Genomic DNA, 16,229 nt, shown 5'->3' on the forward strand with positions numbered 1-16,229 from the left:
GTCGCGACGAGAGTGAGCGCGGGGCCGTTCACTGCTCTCGTTTTGCAGTCGTTACGCGCTGGGGGCGCCGCCGAGCGAGTCTCGGTTCTGGCGTGGGCGGGGTTGCCCAGAAAAGCAGAAAATTTTATTTTTCTAAAAGTATGTCTCAGCTGTTTGAGGGGCAGTACGTATACTAGCCGCGCATGAATACGCTAGGACATGAGCGCGCGGAGCACGTTCAGAAAAACTAGCAATGGAAAACAGTTATGCTAGAGGTGTTTACTCGAAAAACCGCATAAGCTACTCCTTTCCCAGGAAGAAGAATTACCACGACGAAAACGGAAATGACTTAGTTGGGCACTGCTTCGGCGTGAACGCCATAGCGTGCGATCAGGAGCGATCAATCGTGTACAGCGCTGGTCGCGACACGACGATACGCGCTTGGAATTACAAAACCCTGTTCGAGGACACGGGTGATTGCATACGCGATCTAGGGGAATGGCTGTGTGACAGCGAGGGCAATGACGCAGGTCAAGTAGTACGCCCAAGGTCGAGCAAATGCAGAATGGTTTTTGACAAATTTTGCTGACGACCCTACCCCTAAACCAAATTCTAGAGTCAGAACATTGGCTTTATGAACTGCTTCGAGTACCACAACGACTGGGTGAATGACATTTCGCTGTTGCAGCGCGGAACGAAGTGTGCGTAGAAAGGCGGCAGAGCCGCTCGTAAAAGCGGACGTGTGTGCAAAGACGCTCGGACGTACAATTCTTTGTTCCCCCTGACGAGAGATTTTTAGTGGTTAGCTGTAGCAACGACTGCAATCTGATAATGGCCCCGCTAGAATTCGAGGGAGACTCGGTGAAGCTCAAGGACCGCGTTAGTTACATAGACATTAGCACTGATTACGTTAAAAAGGTTAAATGCTTCGAAAAGAACGGGTCAATCAATCTGTTCTCGATGGGATTTGACAGAAATATTCGTTACTTTCAGATTCCCCAAAGCGGGGATGCAATATCCGTACACGAGATGTCCGTCAAGTATTCTCCCTATTCGATGGCAGTGGAGGACCGCGGGAGCTATTACTTGATCGCTGTAGGCGGCACCGAGTCGCACATTACGTTCTACGAAACGCGGACAGAAAAGAAAATTCGCAGACTGAAGGGAAACACGGACAACATCAAGGCGCTGTTGCTAGACCAGGAGAAAGACCAATGTATTTCTGGCACCTCGGGGGGCTTCGTCAACGTGTGGGACTTCAGAAGCGAGGGAAACAAGCCTATCAAGACGTTACGCATTCACGAGGATTCTGTTTGGTGTTTTTCTAGAATTCCGCAGGACTTGCTCGGCACGAAAAACTTCGCACCCGACTCGCCCTTGAGCGCTCCGGAGTCTTCCTCCTGGCTGGTTTCTGGGGGTAGAGATGGCAAGATTTTCCTCACAGAACTCGAAAAAAACGTCAATATTCTTTTTTGTCGCGACCTGCCTCCAGTGTTGAGTCTGCTCCCCCTATCCGAGCGGGGGGGCTCGTCCGCGCCCGTTCTGTCCATCTGGGCATCGACGAGCGAAGCGAACGTCTTCAACTGGATGCTCCAGCCGCAGGAAAAAGGCGTTGAGAGCTACTCCGCGCCGCTCGATCTCGAGCCGCCGCCCTCCGTCCGGCCGGACTACTTCTCGGCCTTTTGCGAGGTCAACGACGTTTTATGCGTGCAGGAGCCGGAGTCTATGAGGCCGGTGCTGACGAAAGAGGAGGCCCGCGTAAAAACGCCCTCTTCGTCCTACATCGTCGACTACCACATATTGAATGACAAAAGGCATATTTTGACCAAAGATTCCGACAACAGGGTCCATCTGTGGAACGTGCTGAGCGCGACAGTGGAGAAGGACTATGGCAAGGCGTGCGTCGAGACCGTCCTCGAAGAGCTCAACCGAAAAGTTTACGTCCCTTCGTGGTTCACAGTCGAAAAAAAAGCTGGGGTACGAAACGTCGTCGTCAAGGCGCAGTTTTTTTTTTTTTTTTGATTTTACTGACAACAATTTTCGTTCAGAGTTTGAACATTGTCTTGAACCCCGCAGATTTCCTCAATTCGCACGTGAGTCTGATGGATCTGGGCATACGGACGAAAGGTGGCGTTTCGCTGGGTCTCGAAACGTTGAGGTCTTTGTTCAGGACGAGGATTGGTGGTCAAACTGCTGCTCACTTGAATTCTTCGGCTGGAAGCCGGTCGTCTAGCACCGCCGATCAAGGCTCGCAATCTTTCAAAATTCACTCGCTCAGCAGCTTTTCGTCAGCCCACTACGTGTCGTCATCCAAGCACGAGCAGGACGCGGAGGAGGCGATGTCCAGTTCTGCGATGTACGAAGAATCTACGCACTTCACGGAGGAGAACGACAGTTATTTGAGCGAGTCTTACAGCGACACGGCTCATCTTCAGGTATATGGGGAACAGCTGTCTGGAGAGAAGAGCAATTCGGTAGTTCACTTGGGGGGGTATCTTAAACCTTATTGTAATCAATTGAATTCTGTCTTCAACGTCTCTCCTTTGTCTTATATCACCTGCACCAGTGGGCTGAAGTGCATCCTCAGGTGTCGAGTGGGAGACGCGTTCAAGTACGAGGTTCCAGGTTGGGTGCACAGTCTGTTCACAGCGCAGCCGCAAAGCACAGTCATTCCGCTGAGTCTGATGAGGGTCGAAAAAGTTAATGAGAAGCTCATGCCGTATTGCGGCGGCTTTTCGAAGAAGGAGGACAACGCCGAGGGGACTTTCAAGCTCTGTGATCTGCGCGACAGTTTGGCGGACCAAATAGACGTTCCGGCCAGCTCGATTGAATTTTATTGCGGAAATGCGCACTTGGCCGACATGGAGATGGACATTCAGTCTGTCAAGTATTATCACGGGAATCCCAGGTCGGACAAGTTGGTGATATCTTATCTTTGCGGCTGAATAAAGTTGTACGTTTCTCGAAAAAGTTTTCAAAAAAAGAAAAAAAAAAATAGGGTAAACGAAAGTCAAATTTTTTCTCCCATCGTCATTAATACTAGAGCCAGGGAGTCCAGCCTTCGTACATTCTGAAGAGGTTTTCGTTGTTGGTCGCCTCGTTGATGAGCAGCTGTACCTGTTCTTCGACGGACAAGATGCAGGGGACTTGGTCCGGTCGGTCGCGAGAGAGGCGTGGGTCGGATCCGTCGAGTTTTTGGCCGACCCGCTCGATCAGGTTGCGCGAGGCTTGGTTTTTCCTCGGCAGGCTCGAGTGGTTGGCGCGCCAGGCGGTTCTGGCTTGGGCTTCTTCCTTTTCGAGCCATTCGTGAGTCAGCCTGTCGAGGTCCTGCAGGAAGTCCTCGACGGATTCCTGCTGCTCGACGAGCTTTTCGGCGGCCTTGCGACTGAAGTCGAAGGTGACGACGTCGAGGGGGACCGAGTCGGGGTCCGGGAAGTCGGTGTTGGACAAGAAGCAGACGAGAGACTGGACTGAGTTGAGTTGGCGCCTGAAGTTTTGCAGGAACTCGCAGCACTTGGAGGCGACGACGTGAATGAGTTGGACGGATTGGTTGTCCCACTTGCTGGAGGCCTTGATGGTGTGGGAGAGGAGGGAGTCGATTTCGCTGGAGAGGAGCGAGTGAGAGGTGAGGAATTCGTGGAATTCCTTGGCGGGTTGTCTGGCGCGTTCTCTGGCTTGGGCGTATTCGGACTTTAGGTTTTTGAGGAGTCTGGAGTCGACTTCGAGGTCGGTGACGAGTTGTCGGAGTTGGGAGGTGAGGGAGGTTAGTTTTTGCTTGACGAGTTCCAGTTCCGTTTTGGAGCGAGAGAGTTTCTCTTGGAGAGAGAGGTGTTTTTTCCAGCAGTGGACGAAGTTTTGGACGAGGGAGGGGTCGGGGATGAGAGAGAGGGGGGGGGCGACGCGGCTGGCTTCGAATTCGAGGACGCAGGTGACGAAGCGGATGACGTTGTCCGCGTGAGTGAGAAGAGAGTGAATGCCATCGCAGCGAGAGAGGGAGTCGTTTTCGAGGCGCTTGACGGAGATTTCTTTTCGCTCGGGGGAGATGTGTAGGCTGGGGTCTTTGCTCTCCTCGACGTACTCGAAGGACTGCTGCATTTGTTGGAGCAGTTGCTGCTCCAGTTGGGTGCAGTCGGAGTCGAGGAGTTTGAGGTTGGAGAGGAGGGGGGAGAGTTCTTGGACGGCGTGGTTTAGGTCGTCCAGGAGGGTTTTGCGGATGCTGGTGGTTTGGAAGAGGTGGTCGTTGCTCCACTCGAGGGAGACGAGTTGGTTCCTCGCGTCTTGCTCCTGCTCGACGATGGAGTTGAGAGAGAGTTCCAGGGGTTCGATGAGTTCTTTTTCGAGTTTGCGGCGCTCGCTCATCGAGTCCAGGTGGCTGGAGATGAGCCGCTCCGTGTTTAGGAGGTTTGAGAGTTGGGAGGAGTCGGGGGGGACGAGGGAGGAGTACCAGACGTGGATTTGGTCGAGGGGGTGGTCGGTGTGCTCCAGGACGAAGTCGGACACGAATTTGGAAAAGAGAGAGGTGAAGAGGGAGCCGAGCACGGTCTTCAGATAGGTGGTCACATGCGGTTCGAGGGGGTCGCCTCGGAGGAGGGAGAGGGCTAGGTCGCGAAGAGTTTCAAGTTTCGAAGTGAAGAACCATTTTTTCGCGTCGCAGAGTGACGTTTTGACGCTCGCCGCGACGCGAGAGCAGCCGTCGGAGAGGTCGCCGATAGTCTTCTCGGCCACGCTCAGACAGGGAGCGTAGGGCTCCGCGCGCAGCAGGGCCTTGTAGCCCTCCTCGGAGCCGTCTTCCGAGCGCAGCAGAGATTCCAGCTCGTCGACCAGCCGCGCGAGCTCGTCGGCGCGCCTGCCGAGGCGCGAGAGCTCCGGTAACAGGAGGCCGGTCAGCGAGAGCTCGGCGTCTTCAACGAGGTACAGGAGCTGCCGGAACGGCCTGGAGCCCTGGAGAGAGTCCAGAGACAGAAGGCAGTCCAGTTTTTCCAGAAAATGCTCGTAGGATTCCTGGAGATTCTTGAGACTCGCGTCCCGCGACGCGGCCAGCTCCTCGCACTCGCGCACCATGCGGCTCAGCAGCAGCAGTACCACCTGCCTCACGTACAGCCTGCTCGGGTTGACCAGGCCCGGAGGGGAGTAGTCCAGCTTCTTCCTCAGGGCGGCCGAATCCGCGTCCCTGGACAGCTTCTCCGCCCTCTGCAGCGGCGCCCTCAGCGACTCCGCGACCGCCGCCTTGCGGCTCGCGATCTCTCGGAGCTCGGACTGCAGCTCGGACTGCCGCCTCGTCGCTTCGCACAGGCGCTCCGGCCTCGCCGACTCGTGGCAAAAGGCCTCGAACGCCGCCAGAGACTCGCCGTCCGGCGCGCGAGACGCCATCAGCCGGTCGTACTCGACCGCCCACCGGCGCAGCGCGGACCCGTCCAAGTAGTCCTCGGGCAGGTGCCTCAGCACGTTGCAGTAAGTCGTCAACAGCCGCGTCAGCCGCGACACCGCCGACTCGCTCCTCGCCAACGACCTCTCCAGCTCCCCGTCCTTCTCCGCGAACGATCTCGCCATCTTCTGGCTGATGTACGGCCACTCGTGCGCCTTCGCCCTCGACCACGCCGCCAGCGGCCGCTTCACGCGCCCCTTCGGCGCACCCGGCGTCGCTTCGCCCCCAAATTGATCGCGCAGCGACCCAAACGTCGCCGCCAATCCCTCGAATTTCGCGCGACAGCGGCTCTCCACCGCGCCGCGCAGCCTCTCCGTCGCTTCCCTGCGCTCGCGGTTCGCTGCCTCGTCGCCCAGCGCGCCCTCCGCCGCCGCCGCCGCCGCCGCCAGCTCCTGGCGCCTCGCCGACAGCGCCGCGATCTGAGACTCCAGCTCCAACTTGCGACGCTGGCGCTGCCGCGTCACGCGCATGTTGCTGCCGTACGTTGCCTTCAGGTTCGCGATCACGTTCCCCCAGTGGTACGTCGCGCTCACTGACTCCCCGAACTGCGCCCCGCGGCTCGCGAAGTCCCCGATCAGCACCGACAGCCGGTCCGTCAGCACGTTCAGCGCGATGTTCAGCTCCATCGCGCGTTCCTCCAGCAGCGCCTTGTCCGGCGTCCAGCTCGCCAGCGAGTCGTGCATGAAAGGCTCCAACAGCATCACCAGCACCTCCCTCCTCTCCCGCAGCACCCGCAGCACCTGCTCGCTCCCCACCCGGTACGCGCCCAGCGCGCCGAACATCCCTAACGCCCGCCGCAGGTTCCTCGTCAGCCGGAACGGCACGATCTCCGGCACGGGCAGCCGACGACCCATCTCGAAGCACACGTTGTAGTCTATGTGCAACACCTCCCCGCTCTTGTAGTCGATCAAAATGTTGTCCAGGTGCCGGTCGCCCAGACCCAACACGTACCCCACCATCGACATCGCCGCCATCGACCGCGAGTAGCTCGCCACCTTGCCCATCCACTCGCTCGTCGACGCGCTCGAGCACCAAATCTCCTTCTCCAGCACGTCGTTCGGACTCTCCCTCAACAGCTCCTGGTACACCTCCCTCAGCACCTCCGTCGGCCACTCCGAGCGAGACGCCGTGTTGATGTTCAGCCTCGCCAACTTCTGCAGCAACTTGCTGTAAAACATCTCCAGCGGCCGCAGCGCCCTCTCCGCCGGCGCGCGCCTCCCCGGCTCGTCCGTCGCCGACGGCTCCGGGCGACTCGCGCGTTTCCTCAAAAACTCCGTGAACACCTGGTTCAGCGACACCGTGCGACCCACCCACTGGATCAGCCCGCTCTCTCCGCCCGTCAAAATCACCGCGTAGTTCCGGCATCGCAGCTCCCTCTCGCGCGTCTCCTTGTCTCGCCGCAGCATCCCGTTCACCACGGACAAAAACTGCATGATCCGCTCGTCCAGCTGCAAATTCTCGTGTCCCTTCAACAAGTACGCGTAACTCGCCCCATCGCTCCCCCGCATCACCAGCTTCTTCGGCCTCGTCTTCGTCTGCAGCACCTGCACCTCGTCCTTGAACCCCCTCAGCGTCACGCCGCTCCGACCCAGCCCGGGCATCGGGATGCTCGTGTCGCCCATCTTGAACAACTCCGGACTCACGTTCGACAACCTCAGCGTCGCGCACTTCACCGACCGGTGCAGCTGCGACGCCAACTCGATGAACTTCGACAGCGCCGACTCCAGCGACTTCACCTCGCCCCCGCTAGAGAATTTCGGGCCCCTCAGCAATTTCAAAATCTCCTCCAACTGCGGCAGGTACAACACCTGAAACGCCTTCTCCGACTTCGTCTCCGCGAACACCGACGCCTCCTTCACCAACTGCTCCACGCGCTTCACCGTCACGCGCATCACCGCCTCGTACTTCGACCGCAGCGCCGCCTCGCCGCCCTCCGCCTCGCACGCGCGCCTCGACTCCTCCTCCACCACGCGACACGCCAGCTTGAACTCCGAAAACACGCCCTTCAGACTCACCAGGGCGCGCTCGTCCCACAGCACAGTGATCCTCGACAACTCGCGCAGGAACTGCTCCATCTGGCCCACCAGCTGCGGCCGCCGCTCCAGCAGCAGGCGCCTCAGCTTCTCCAATTCGCGGGGCGCCGTCGCGCTCGCCCGCCGCCCGCCGCCCTCCTCCGCGCCCGCCGACTCCGCGTCCGCGTCGCGGATGCGCGCCAGCGTCGGGTACGCCACGCGCTCCGGGTTTCCCTCCGCCACGCTCGACAGCAGCTCGAATATCCGCGAGCGCACGTACGAGTCCGGGTGGCCCAGGTACGTCAGAATCTGCACCACCACCGCCTCCCAGGGCGCCGAGCGCGCCGCCTCCAGCGCCTCCGACAGGCCCCGCAGTCTCTCGCCGTAGTTCACCAACAGGTGCAGCAGCTTCAGGCCCACCGCCGCGAACGCCTCGCACGACAGGGACGCGCCGCAACAGGCCAAATACCTGCAGTAGGCCGATGCCGCCGCGGAAAACGGCCTCAAAACGTGCTCCTCCGCGCTCCGCACCAGGCCAGACAGCGGTTCCAGCGCCTCCGAGGCCGCGCCCATCGACGACGGCTCTCTCCTCCAGAACGCCGCCGCCTGCGCCTCCGAGAGCGTGTCTCGCTCCACCATGCCCACCAGGCACTCGCCCACCGCGCCCTTCAGCAACTCCTCGCGGGCCGACTCGCCCAGATGCGAGCCGACGCCCTCCCAGACCTCCGCGGGCACCAGCGCCCGCACCTGCTCCGGCTCGCGCAGCAGCGACGAGCGGAGCGCCTGTCCGCGCTCGTAGTTCCAGTCTCCGTACAGCAGCCACGCGTCCGGATTGTCCGGCGCCAGCTCGCACGCGCTAGCCAGGGTCCGGCCGTCGCGCCGCGCGCCCCCCGCGCCGCAGTCGACCGCCTCGGACAACAGCGCCAGGTGGGAGGCGCTCAGTCGGCGCGACCGCGGCGACGACAACTGCGACAGCGCGCACTGGCGGCTCGAGCGCAGCAGGCAAAGCGCCTCCTCGTGTCGCCCGCCGCACCGCAGCAGCTTGACCCGCTCGAGCGCGACGAGCGCGCACTGGTCGGACCCCAGCTGCGACAGCAGCTCGGACGCGAAGTCCAGGTTCCCGTGCTCGCGCGAGATGCGAACCAGAGCGAGCTTGGTCTCGACGTCCTTTTCAAAAAAAAAAAAAGAAAGAAAGAAAGATAGAGCGTCAGTCTCGGTCAGGCGGCGCGCGCTCCTCCTCGCGGACCCGGCGAGGCGCCTCTCAGAGATCTTGGTTACTTCCGTGTCATCACGCGAGCGCGCGAACGCGCCGTCGAGTACCGGCTGGGTCATCATCGAGGCGCCGCCCGGGCCTGTCTTCACACACACACACACACACGTACCGGTTCTATCTGCAGGAGTTTGAGCAAGTGCAGGACGTTGGCGCACTCGTCGAAGCGCCCGTCGGCCAGCGCCTCGCCGACGAGGGGAGAGCCGCGGTGCTGGAGGCAGTCCTCGGCGCAGCGGATCAGGCGCGCCCTCCTGCTGAGTTCCGAGAACTCCGAGAGCGAGTTGCAGGACGCGGCGGAGGCCATGAGAGCCTCCAGGGACTGGAAGGACTGGCCGAGGAGCGAGAGCGCCTTGGCGGGCGCGCCGGCGCTGGCGATCGCCTCTTGGAAGGCGAGGTCGCTTTGCAGGAGGTACGACTTGGCGTCGCAGCTGAGCGCGTCCGCGCAGGACGCCCTGAGCCTCGAGAGTTCCGCGTGGAAGCGGTCGTGGTCGCCGGCGTGCAGGGCCCTGTGCAGGGCGAGGCGGCACTGGGCGCTGGGCGGGAGGCGGTCCGGCGGGGGCTCTTGGTCCCACTTGCCGAGGGTCAGCGCGCAGAGGACGTACTGCTCGGCGAGGAAGCCGCGGAGAGAGCCGTGGGAGCCGTGGGAGCCGTGGGAGCCGTGGGAGCCGTGGGAGCCGTGGGAGCCGTCCGGGTCCGCGGGGAGCGAGAGCAGCGAGGCGGCGTATTCGGAAAGGGCGCGCTCCAGGCGTCCGGACGCCTGGTGGTGGACGGCGTCGATCCAGCTGGTGTCGAAGAGGAGCAGCGAGGGGCTCGTCTTGGAGAGCTGGAGCGCGGCGCGGAGCCAGTCGACGAGGCCCTGCAGGAAGTCGGAGTCGCCGAGGTGCAGGAGCGAGGCGCAGACGGAGACGAGCGTGGCTTGGAGGTCGGCCGAGAACTCGCTGACGGCGCCGTCCGGGATGGCGTAGTGAGACCAGTACCAGGAGGCGTGGGCGAGTCGCTCGTAGCCGTGCCGGAGCACGTCGTGACAGGCGTTGCAGGCAGAAGCGGCGCGCAACGCGCTGACGCGCAGCTTGGAGAAGAGGTCGACGTGGGCTCTCTTGTTGGCGACGAGGTCCTTGGAGTTGTGTACCGGGGGCCAGGCGATGGTGCCCTCGCTGGCGTGGTAGGTCATGCGCTCGAGGTAGTCGAAGAAAGCGAGGATCCATCGAGCGTCGAGCAGGGCCCTTTCGGGCGGGTCCTTGCGCAGGAGGTGCGGTTGCCAGATGGACCGGAGCATCCTCTCGACGCACTGGAAGGTCTCTTTGGCGGTGGGGAAGCCCGTCTTGAGCTTGGAGTGCACGCAATGGGCGGCGGAGGCGACGAGCGCCCAGGTCTCGGCGGCGGAAGAGGTGACGTTGAGGAGCCTCGAGAAATCGTCGGCAAAGCGAGAGGCGAGCGCCGCGTCATGAGAGCCGAGCTCGGCGTCGAGGTCGTGGACGCAGCGCGTGGGGAAGGCGAGCTGGGAGAGCCAGTTCTCGCGCAGCGAATCGACGACGCGAGACGCGTAGCAAGTGCGCAGGAGGATGTTGGGCTCGTAAGCGCCGGGGCCCTGGGGGTCGGATGAGGAGATGTATGTGGACCCGCTGACGTACTCCAAAATGGAGAAGAAGTCACTCTTGTGGAAGAGGGTCGACCGATTCAAGAGGGCAAGGTTGAGCGCCGACTTCCAGTCTGACGAGAGCAGACCAGACGCCTGGCCACCTCGCTCCGGCGCGCGGAGGCGCCTGACGTCGCGAGGGCCGAGAAGCGACAGCACCTTTGCATAGACGTGCCTCACGTCGGCGGAAAGGTCCTGCAGAAGCGCCCTGGTCCACACGTGCGTCCAGATGGGCGCGAGCGAGGCGCGGCGATAGGCGGCGCCGCCGGAAGAGGCGAGCGCCAGAACGGCCTTGGCAGCCGCGAGCCGCACGCGATCGTCGGGGTCCAAGGTGGACTCGAGCAGGCCACCGAGCAGGTCGGCGTGGACGACGGCCCCGCGCGTAGCCGCGTCGGCGAGGAGGCGCTCCGAGAGCTCAATCGCCTGGATGCGCGAGTGGTTCGGCACGCTCGCGCCAAAGGCTGTGAGAAAAGGCGTCTCGGACACGACCCTCTCTACGGGCCAGCGCGCCGATCTGATCAATGCGCAGAGCGCGTTGACCCATGCGACCTGCAACACGGGCTCGTGCGAGGGAATTGGCGCCTTGAAGACGCCCAATAGCGCCTTGAGCAGCTTATTAGCGTGCTCCTCCTCCGCAAAGAGCGATGCAATGCCCAAATTCAAGCAAAAGAAATTCAGCGCGCCGCTCGGCCTCGCGACGGCACTAAACGCTCCACTCGCCTGCTCCACGGTGGCAATCGCCGACGCGTTCAACACCTCGAGTATGAGCGAGAACACCCAATCCTTTATGTCCCTCTTGAGCGCGGCCGTCACGAGCAGCGCCACAGTAGCGAACGCCGTCCTAAACAACCTCGGCTTGCTGTCTATGCGCAGCATCGTGAGCGCCAAGTGCACGACGTTCCTAGCAGCCTCCTTGTTGAGCGTGCCGAGGTTAGCCGCCTTCAGCACGTCGAACTGGCTCTTGAACAGTACCTCCAACTTCGATATGCGCAGCAAACTCTCGGACGTCACCTGCATCTGGAAGAACGATGTTATCAGCACCCACTGCTTGCCGAAGAGGTAGTTGTTCTCCGAAAACGTCTGCACGAGCTGCGCGAGTATCGCGTTGCACGCCACGTTCCACTGGTACCTGTAGTTGTGCGAGCAGGGCGCCTTGTGCACCGACTTGCAGCACTGGATGAAGAGCGACAACAGGTGCCAGGGCGACTGAAACGAGAAAAAGGGCGTCTGGAATATGGCCGGTCCAATCACCCTGAAGAGCGCCGGCAGGTTCGACAAAAAAACAATCGGCTTCCCCACGAAACACTTCGACACAATGTTGGCGTTGAACGGACACTTCACGGACGCACCGTCGGCCGCCGACAGGTGCATCGCCAAGGCGCCGCAAATGTCCTTGAGAATGCGCGATATGGCGTCCAAGGTGGGCATCGTCTGGCACTTGACGAACTGGTTCATGTCCGACACGTGGCTCAGGATCAGCGAGTGCTGCGCCTGCGGGTGGCTCTCCTGAGAGAGCCAAAACAGAACCAACTTCCACCACGAATCGTACTTCGCGCCGAAGGCGCCGGGGTTGACCGAGGAGACCTTGTAGAACAACTCCAACAAGGTCGGAATGTATAGGTGGATCTGCTTCGTCGCCTTTATGAAGTTGAACAGGGTTTCCAGCAAGTACTCCGCCTGGCTGAACACGACCGACTGCGTAGAGTAATCGATGAACTTGTTGAATACCGTCAGGCGCAACAACCGCCTGTCCGTCTGCTTCGACTGCGTCAAAAACGCCATGAAATCCACGACCGGCTGCGACGAGCTCTTCTGCATGGACGCGGCGAGCATCGCCGCGAGGTGACAGGCGTGCATCTTTATCGACGGCACGCTGCGAAGGAATTTCGTCAGCAAGCCGAGGCAAACTCTCGCCGCAGCGAAGGACCACTATATGGAAAGGGGACGCGTACCGGTCGTTCAACACCGCCTTTATGGCGTTGAACAACTTCTCTTGGTTGGCGATGCAACTCTCATTCTGGGGCAGCGATATGTAGTTGGCCAGGAACTTCGCCGCCCTCTGCCTTACCAGCACGCTCTCGCTGGTGTTCTGAAACAGACGCAAGTAGTGGTAGCACTCTTGCGCCTTCGCTTCGCCTGCTCGAAAAAGAAACAGAGGTCAGGGACTTCTTCCGCGCGGACAAACGCGCGCTTCGCTTCAACCTCGGCGCTCAGGGAATCTAATATTAGTCTATTCATCAAGGACTGTTCTGCGGGGTGCATGTAAACATCATCGCAGCCGAAATCGCGTCTAAAGACGTCGCGGATAAATTAAGGACGGGCAAGCCCGCGGGCGACACGCACCATGAGAAGCATTCAAAGTAGGATGCTTTGAAGAAGCACCCGAATTGACGTTCATTTTAGTCGATCCGAGTGACAGAAGTTGGTTTAGAGGCTTTCACCTAGAAAAAGGGTCGATGCGTCTTTGCAGTAGAGGAGAGCTCGGTAAACATGCAACTTTTTTTCAGATTATGACTCGAAAAAGCATCATGTCTAAATCATGCTCAGCTACAGTGCTTGGAGCAAAACGAAAAGGAACCGACAAACTATTACTCGGCGCTGATGACGACAATTAGAAAGCCGCAGTGAAACCAGATATGAAAAATCTCTCGACGAAAAGTTTTAAAAAAAAAGTTCAACCGGCTTCTCGCAGCGCCGGCGACGCGCGCCCTCGGCGGGACCTCGCCCACCGCGCGAAGCGACGGAACTCGGGCGCACCGGCCCCTCCGCGGAGGGGCCAAAGAAGGGGGCGCCGCGCTCGAAAAAGAAGCGAGAACGCGTTCGAGAGAAGCTCTTCGCACCGAGACACACCGTCCTCTTTTTTTTTGAATAGGCAGAAATGCGCGTTTGATACAACACTCTCTTTTTTTTTTTTTTAAAAGTCGAGTTTGATATTGGGATAGGCCTGCATGACCTCTCCAGAAACGACGTTGCGGGTGTATTTGTGGGTGTTCCGCCCACCTTGGACCGACAGAGACGACAGCCTGGTGTTGGATGCGCTCCACGCGTACGTCTTGTAAGCCGAATAAATAGTCAAATGGCTGCCTCTGCTCTGCCTGGCGCTCGGATCGCACTTCGAGTAATTCACCGTCCCCTCCAACGTGCCCGGCTTGGCGGCGCTGAGCGTTCCCACCTCCCAAGTGCACTTCATGGCAGACTTGTCAAAGTAGTCGGCGTCGTTGCTCGAGATCAGGGAGCAGTTGTCCACGCTTCGCAAAAACTTGATTTCGACGACGACGCCTGTCAGGTTCAAGTTGGCCTGGGTCGCCCTGCAAATGATCTTGATACTCAGGCCGGTTTCGGTAGGGCGTACTTGCGAGACGATAGAGATGGGGACAGAAATGCCAGTGAGGATCCTGAAATCCATGAGTTTGAATTTGCCATTCGGAGGCACGAAGGCTATCACGCCTTGTTTTTCGTATTTTTCATACAGGACGCAAGAGTGAAACGAAACACTGTCGAACGCGGGTGGATCACAAAACCGCAGACAAACTTCGGACACGTCACTCGTTTTTGTGTTACACAAAATTTTACCTGTCACACTGCTTGAAAAAACGTCTCCGTTCAGGTCAGCGGTCGACCTCACAAATTCCATCACATCGGCGTATATCTCAACCTGAGACGAGCCACCAGAGGAGACACTCCTGCCGCTCCTCGACAGCAAAGAATCTACCCGTATCGCGTTCGAATTTAAATCCGACGCGCTGAATCCCAATATTGTTTTCTGAACCGTGTTCAAAATGCTCGAATGTGGAACGAGCAGCTCCAAAATGGCAGGGTCAGAATTGAGAACCAAGCCGCTGTCCGAGACCTCGGTGAGGAGCTGATACACAACAAAAATATTACTCTTGATCGCATCCTCGTCTATGGCCTCATTGCCAAAATAGGCGCGAAAGATTTCAATCAAGCAAACCAAAAACTCCACTACTGCCAATACGTAAGCGTCGTGTACACAAACAGCCACAAAATACAAACTGTTGAGTGATACATGAATGAAATAATACTTATCAATTTTTAAGACCGGCTGTGCCTTGTGGCTTTCTTCTTGAATCTTCTTGATGAATTCGCTGCACAAAACTCTGGATATAAGGCCATGATAGTGTCTCTCGACCTGAACTTCGCTGCTCAAGTAAAAGTTAACAAAAACGGGCTTCAACTTCGCACACAGACGTTCTAAAAAAGCAAGTGGGACAGACACACAGAAACACTCTGAAGTCACCTCGGTCAGGCATCACCTCACTCCTGAGATGGAAAGAATAAAGATTTCACCCAGCGTACCCAATTTGGTTGATAATAAAGAGGCTAGAAATGCACATAACGTACGGATGGTACTGAGGTCTGGTATACTAAAGCGCACTGTTTCGTTCGCAAAAGGTAGACTTTCGTCTCAGTGTGAATATGAAAGAGCCATAAAAACAATAAAAGTTTTTTTTTTTTGATTGTCCAACAAACGCCAGTGCTTGAATGCAATTCGTTACGCTAGAAGGCGACGCGCATCATGAATCACTCTCGCAGAGTTCCCTTTTCTGGTAAGAAAAAAAGGCAGCAGCTCAGAGAAAGAAGACTAAGGAAGGCGGCTAAAAGTAAGAAAGAAACCTACTCAGTCCTTCGTAACTCGAACTGACATCCAAAATCAAGATGATGTGGAAGCCGAGCAGAAAGAAGAGTGTACTTCTTTCGGGTCTAGAAAAAACAAGGAATACACACGCCCTTCTGACAAGTACGTCGCCAAAGAATTTTTTGGTCGGCCGTAAACTGATTTCTGGAAAGCTCACTGTTTTTTTTGACAGGTTGGCTACTGTATTTGAAAAAGAATCCAAAGAAACTATCGAAGAGCGAAAAAGAAGCGCAAGAAGGCCTGTTGTTCGCCTACCGTGCAAACAGACGCCTAAGTTTTGCACGCAAGTGATTGACATTCCAAAACGTCCAGCTTGGAATTATTCCATGAGCAAAGAGGAAATAGAATCTCAGGAGAACGCGATGTTCCAGAAGTACATCGATGGAATCTATTCTCGAGTTTCTGTGGATCAATTGAATTATTTCGAACACAACTTGGAAGTTTGGCGTCAATTATGGCGCGTTTGTGAACTTGCTGATATTTTGCTGGTTCTGGCCGATATAAGGCACCCACTCCTCCACTTTCCGATCGCATTATACCATTACATCGTCCAAAAATTGAAAAAGCCGCTAATTTTAGTCCTCACTAAAATTGACCTTGTTTCCTCCGATGCCTACGAACAATGGATTCGATTTTTCGCGGCCGAGCTTCCAGAGGTTAAAGTGTGCGGATATAGGTTCTATCGAGGTGCATCTGACGTCTCAACCGCACAAAACAAAGCGCCTCAGAGAAAGTATCAATCTGTCGATGTATCAGAACTCATGGAGCACATCAAGTCGTTGAACATAATCAAAAACGGCCGTTTGGTCCCAATAGACTATCAAGGCTACCGTGTTCCTCCCCCCAGCCCTGCGGAAGACATAAAATCAGATCCCGACGACGGTGATTCTAAAAAAGAAAGAAATGAAGAGTCAGATCTTGAAGCACTAGATCTAAATCAAGACCGACTTGTCAAAGAAGCGAATTATATCATTTTGGGACTAGTCGGCAACCCGAATGTCGGAAAATCAACCTTCATCAATGCCTTGAAAGGTCGTAAAGTATGTTCTGTTTCAAGAACACCTGGTCATACAAAATGGAAACAGACCATTTTTTTGACTAAAAATCTGATGCTTGTTGACTGTCCTGGGCTTGTGTTTCCTGCCATTGGTATGCCTAAAGAATTGCAAATACTTTGCGGGCTTTTCCCAATAGCACAGGTAAGAGAACCCTACTCAGCTATTCAATACGCAGCGCAGTACCTCCCATTC

The 16,229-nt window shown here is 57.6% G+C and overlaps 4 protein-coding genes across 4 annotated transcripts; 2 read left to right on the plus strand and 2 right to left on the minus strand.

Moving 5' to 3' along the window:
- Nucleotides 1-147: 147 nt before the first annotated feature.
- On the plus strand, nt 148-2,988 carry LOC126319919 (WD repeat-containing protein 48-like). Its single transcript, XM_049993623.1, has 4 exons — nt 148-517; nt 596-680; nt 779-1,956; nt 2,028-2,988. The coding sequence occupies exons 1-4, from the start codon at nt 233-235 to the stop codon at nt 2,922-2,924; spliced, it is 2,445 nt and encodes an 814-aa protein (XP_049849580.1). The 5' UTR covers nt 148-232; the 3' UTR covers nt 2,925-2,988.
- LOC126320001 (uncharacterized) lies at nt 2,976-10,866 on the minus strand. The gene is made up of 3 exons (XM_049993737.1): nt 10,863-10,866; nt 8,799-10,816; nt 2,976-8,583 (listed from the first exon to the last, which is right to left on the minus strand). Exons 1-3 carry the CDS (start codon nt 10,864-10,866, stop codon nt 3,019-3,021), a joined length of 7,587 nt encoding a protein of 2,528 aa, XP_049849694.1. The 3' UTR covers nt 2,976-3,018.
- LOC126320002 (uncharacterized) lies at nt 10,865-12,124 on the plus strand. Its single transcript, XM_049993738.1, has 2 exons — nt 10,865-10,886; nt 10,987-12,124. The coding sequence occupies exons 1-2, from the start codon at nt 10,865-10,867 to the stop codon at nt 11,940-11,942; spliced, it is 978 nt and encodes a 325-aa protein (XP_049849695.1). The 3' UTR covers nt 11,943-12,124.
- Nucleotides 12,125-13,179: 1,055 nt separating this feature from the next.
- On the minus strand, nt 13,180-14,761 carry LOC126319926 (AP-3 complex subunit mu-like). The gene is made up of 2 exons (XM_049993632.1): nt 14,640-14,761; nt 13,180-14,482 (listed from the first exon to the last, which is right to left on the minus strand). The coding sequence occupies exons 1-2, from the start codon at nt 14,675-14,677 to the stop codon at nt 13,237-13,239; spliced, it is 1,284 nt and encodes a 427-aa protein (XP_049849589.1). The 5' UTR covers nt 14,678-14,761; the 3' UTR covers nt 13,180-13,236.
- Between the last annotated feature and the right edge of the window lie 1,468 nt (nt 14,762-16,229).

Source organism: Schistocerca gregaria, unplaced genomic scaffold (genome assembly GCF_023897955.1).
Source record: "Schistocerca gregaria isolate iqSchGreg1 unplaced genomic scaffold, iqSchGreg1.2 ptg000691l, whole genome shotgun sequence".
Taxonomy (NCBI): Eukaryota; Metazoa; Arthropoda; class Insecta; order Orthoptera; family Acrididae; genus Schistocerca; species Schistocerca gregaria.

Excerpts from the sequence above, each read along its gene's own strand:
- LOC126319919 (XM_049993623.1), top strand. The coding sequence starts at position 233 with ATGGAAAACAGTTATGCTAGAGGTGTTTACTCGAAAAACCGCATAAGC. Across the intron at positions 681-778 it reads GTTGCAGCGCGGAACGAAGT|TGGTTAGCTGTAGCAACGAC; the intron begins GTGCGTAGAAAG and ends AGAGATTTTTAG. Across the intron at positions 1,957-2,027 it reads CAGTCGAAAAAAAAGCTGGG|AGTTTGAACATTGTCTTGAA; the intron begins GTACGAAACGTC and ends ATTTTCGTTCAG.
- LOC126320002 (XM_049993738.1), top strand. The coding sequence starts at position 10,865 with ATGCGACCTGCAACACGGGCTC. Across the intron at positions 10,887-10,986 it reads GCGACCTGCAACACGGGCTC|CAAAAGAAATTCAGCGCGCC; the intron begins GTGCGAGGGAAT and ends CCCAAATTCAAG.
- LOC126320001 (XM_049993737.1), bottom strand. Across the intron at positions 8,584-8,798 it reads AACTCCTGCAGATAGAACCG|GACGTCGAGACCAAGCTCGC; the intron begins GTACGTGTGTGT and ends TTTTTTGAAAAG.
- LOC126319926 (XM_049993632.1), bottom strand. The coding sequence starts at position 14,677 with ATGTGCATTTCTAGCCTCTTTATTATCAACCAAATTGG. Across the intron at positions 14,483-14,639 it reads TTTATTATCAACCAAATTGG|CGAAGTTCAGGTCGAGAGAC; the intron begins GTACGCTGGGTG and ends TTACTTGAGCAG.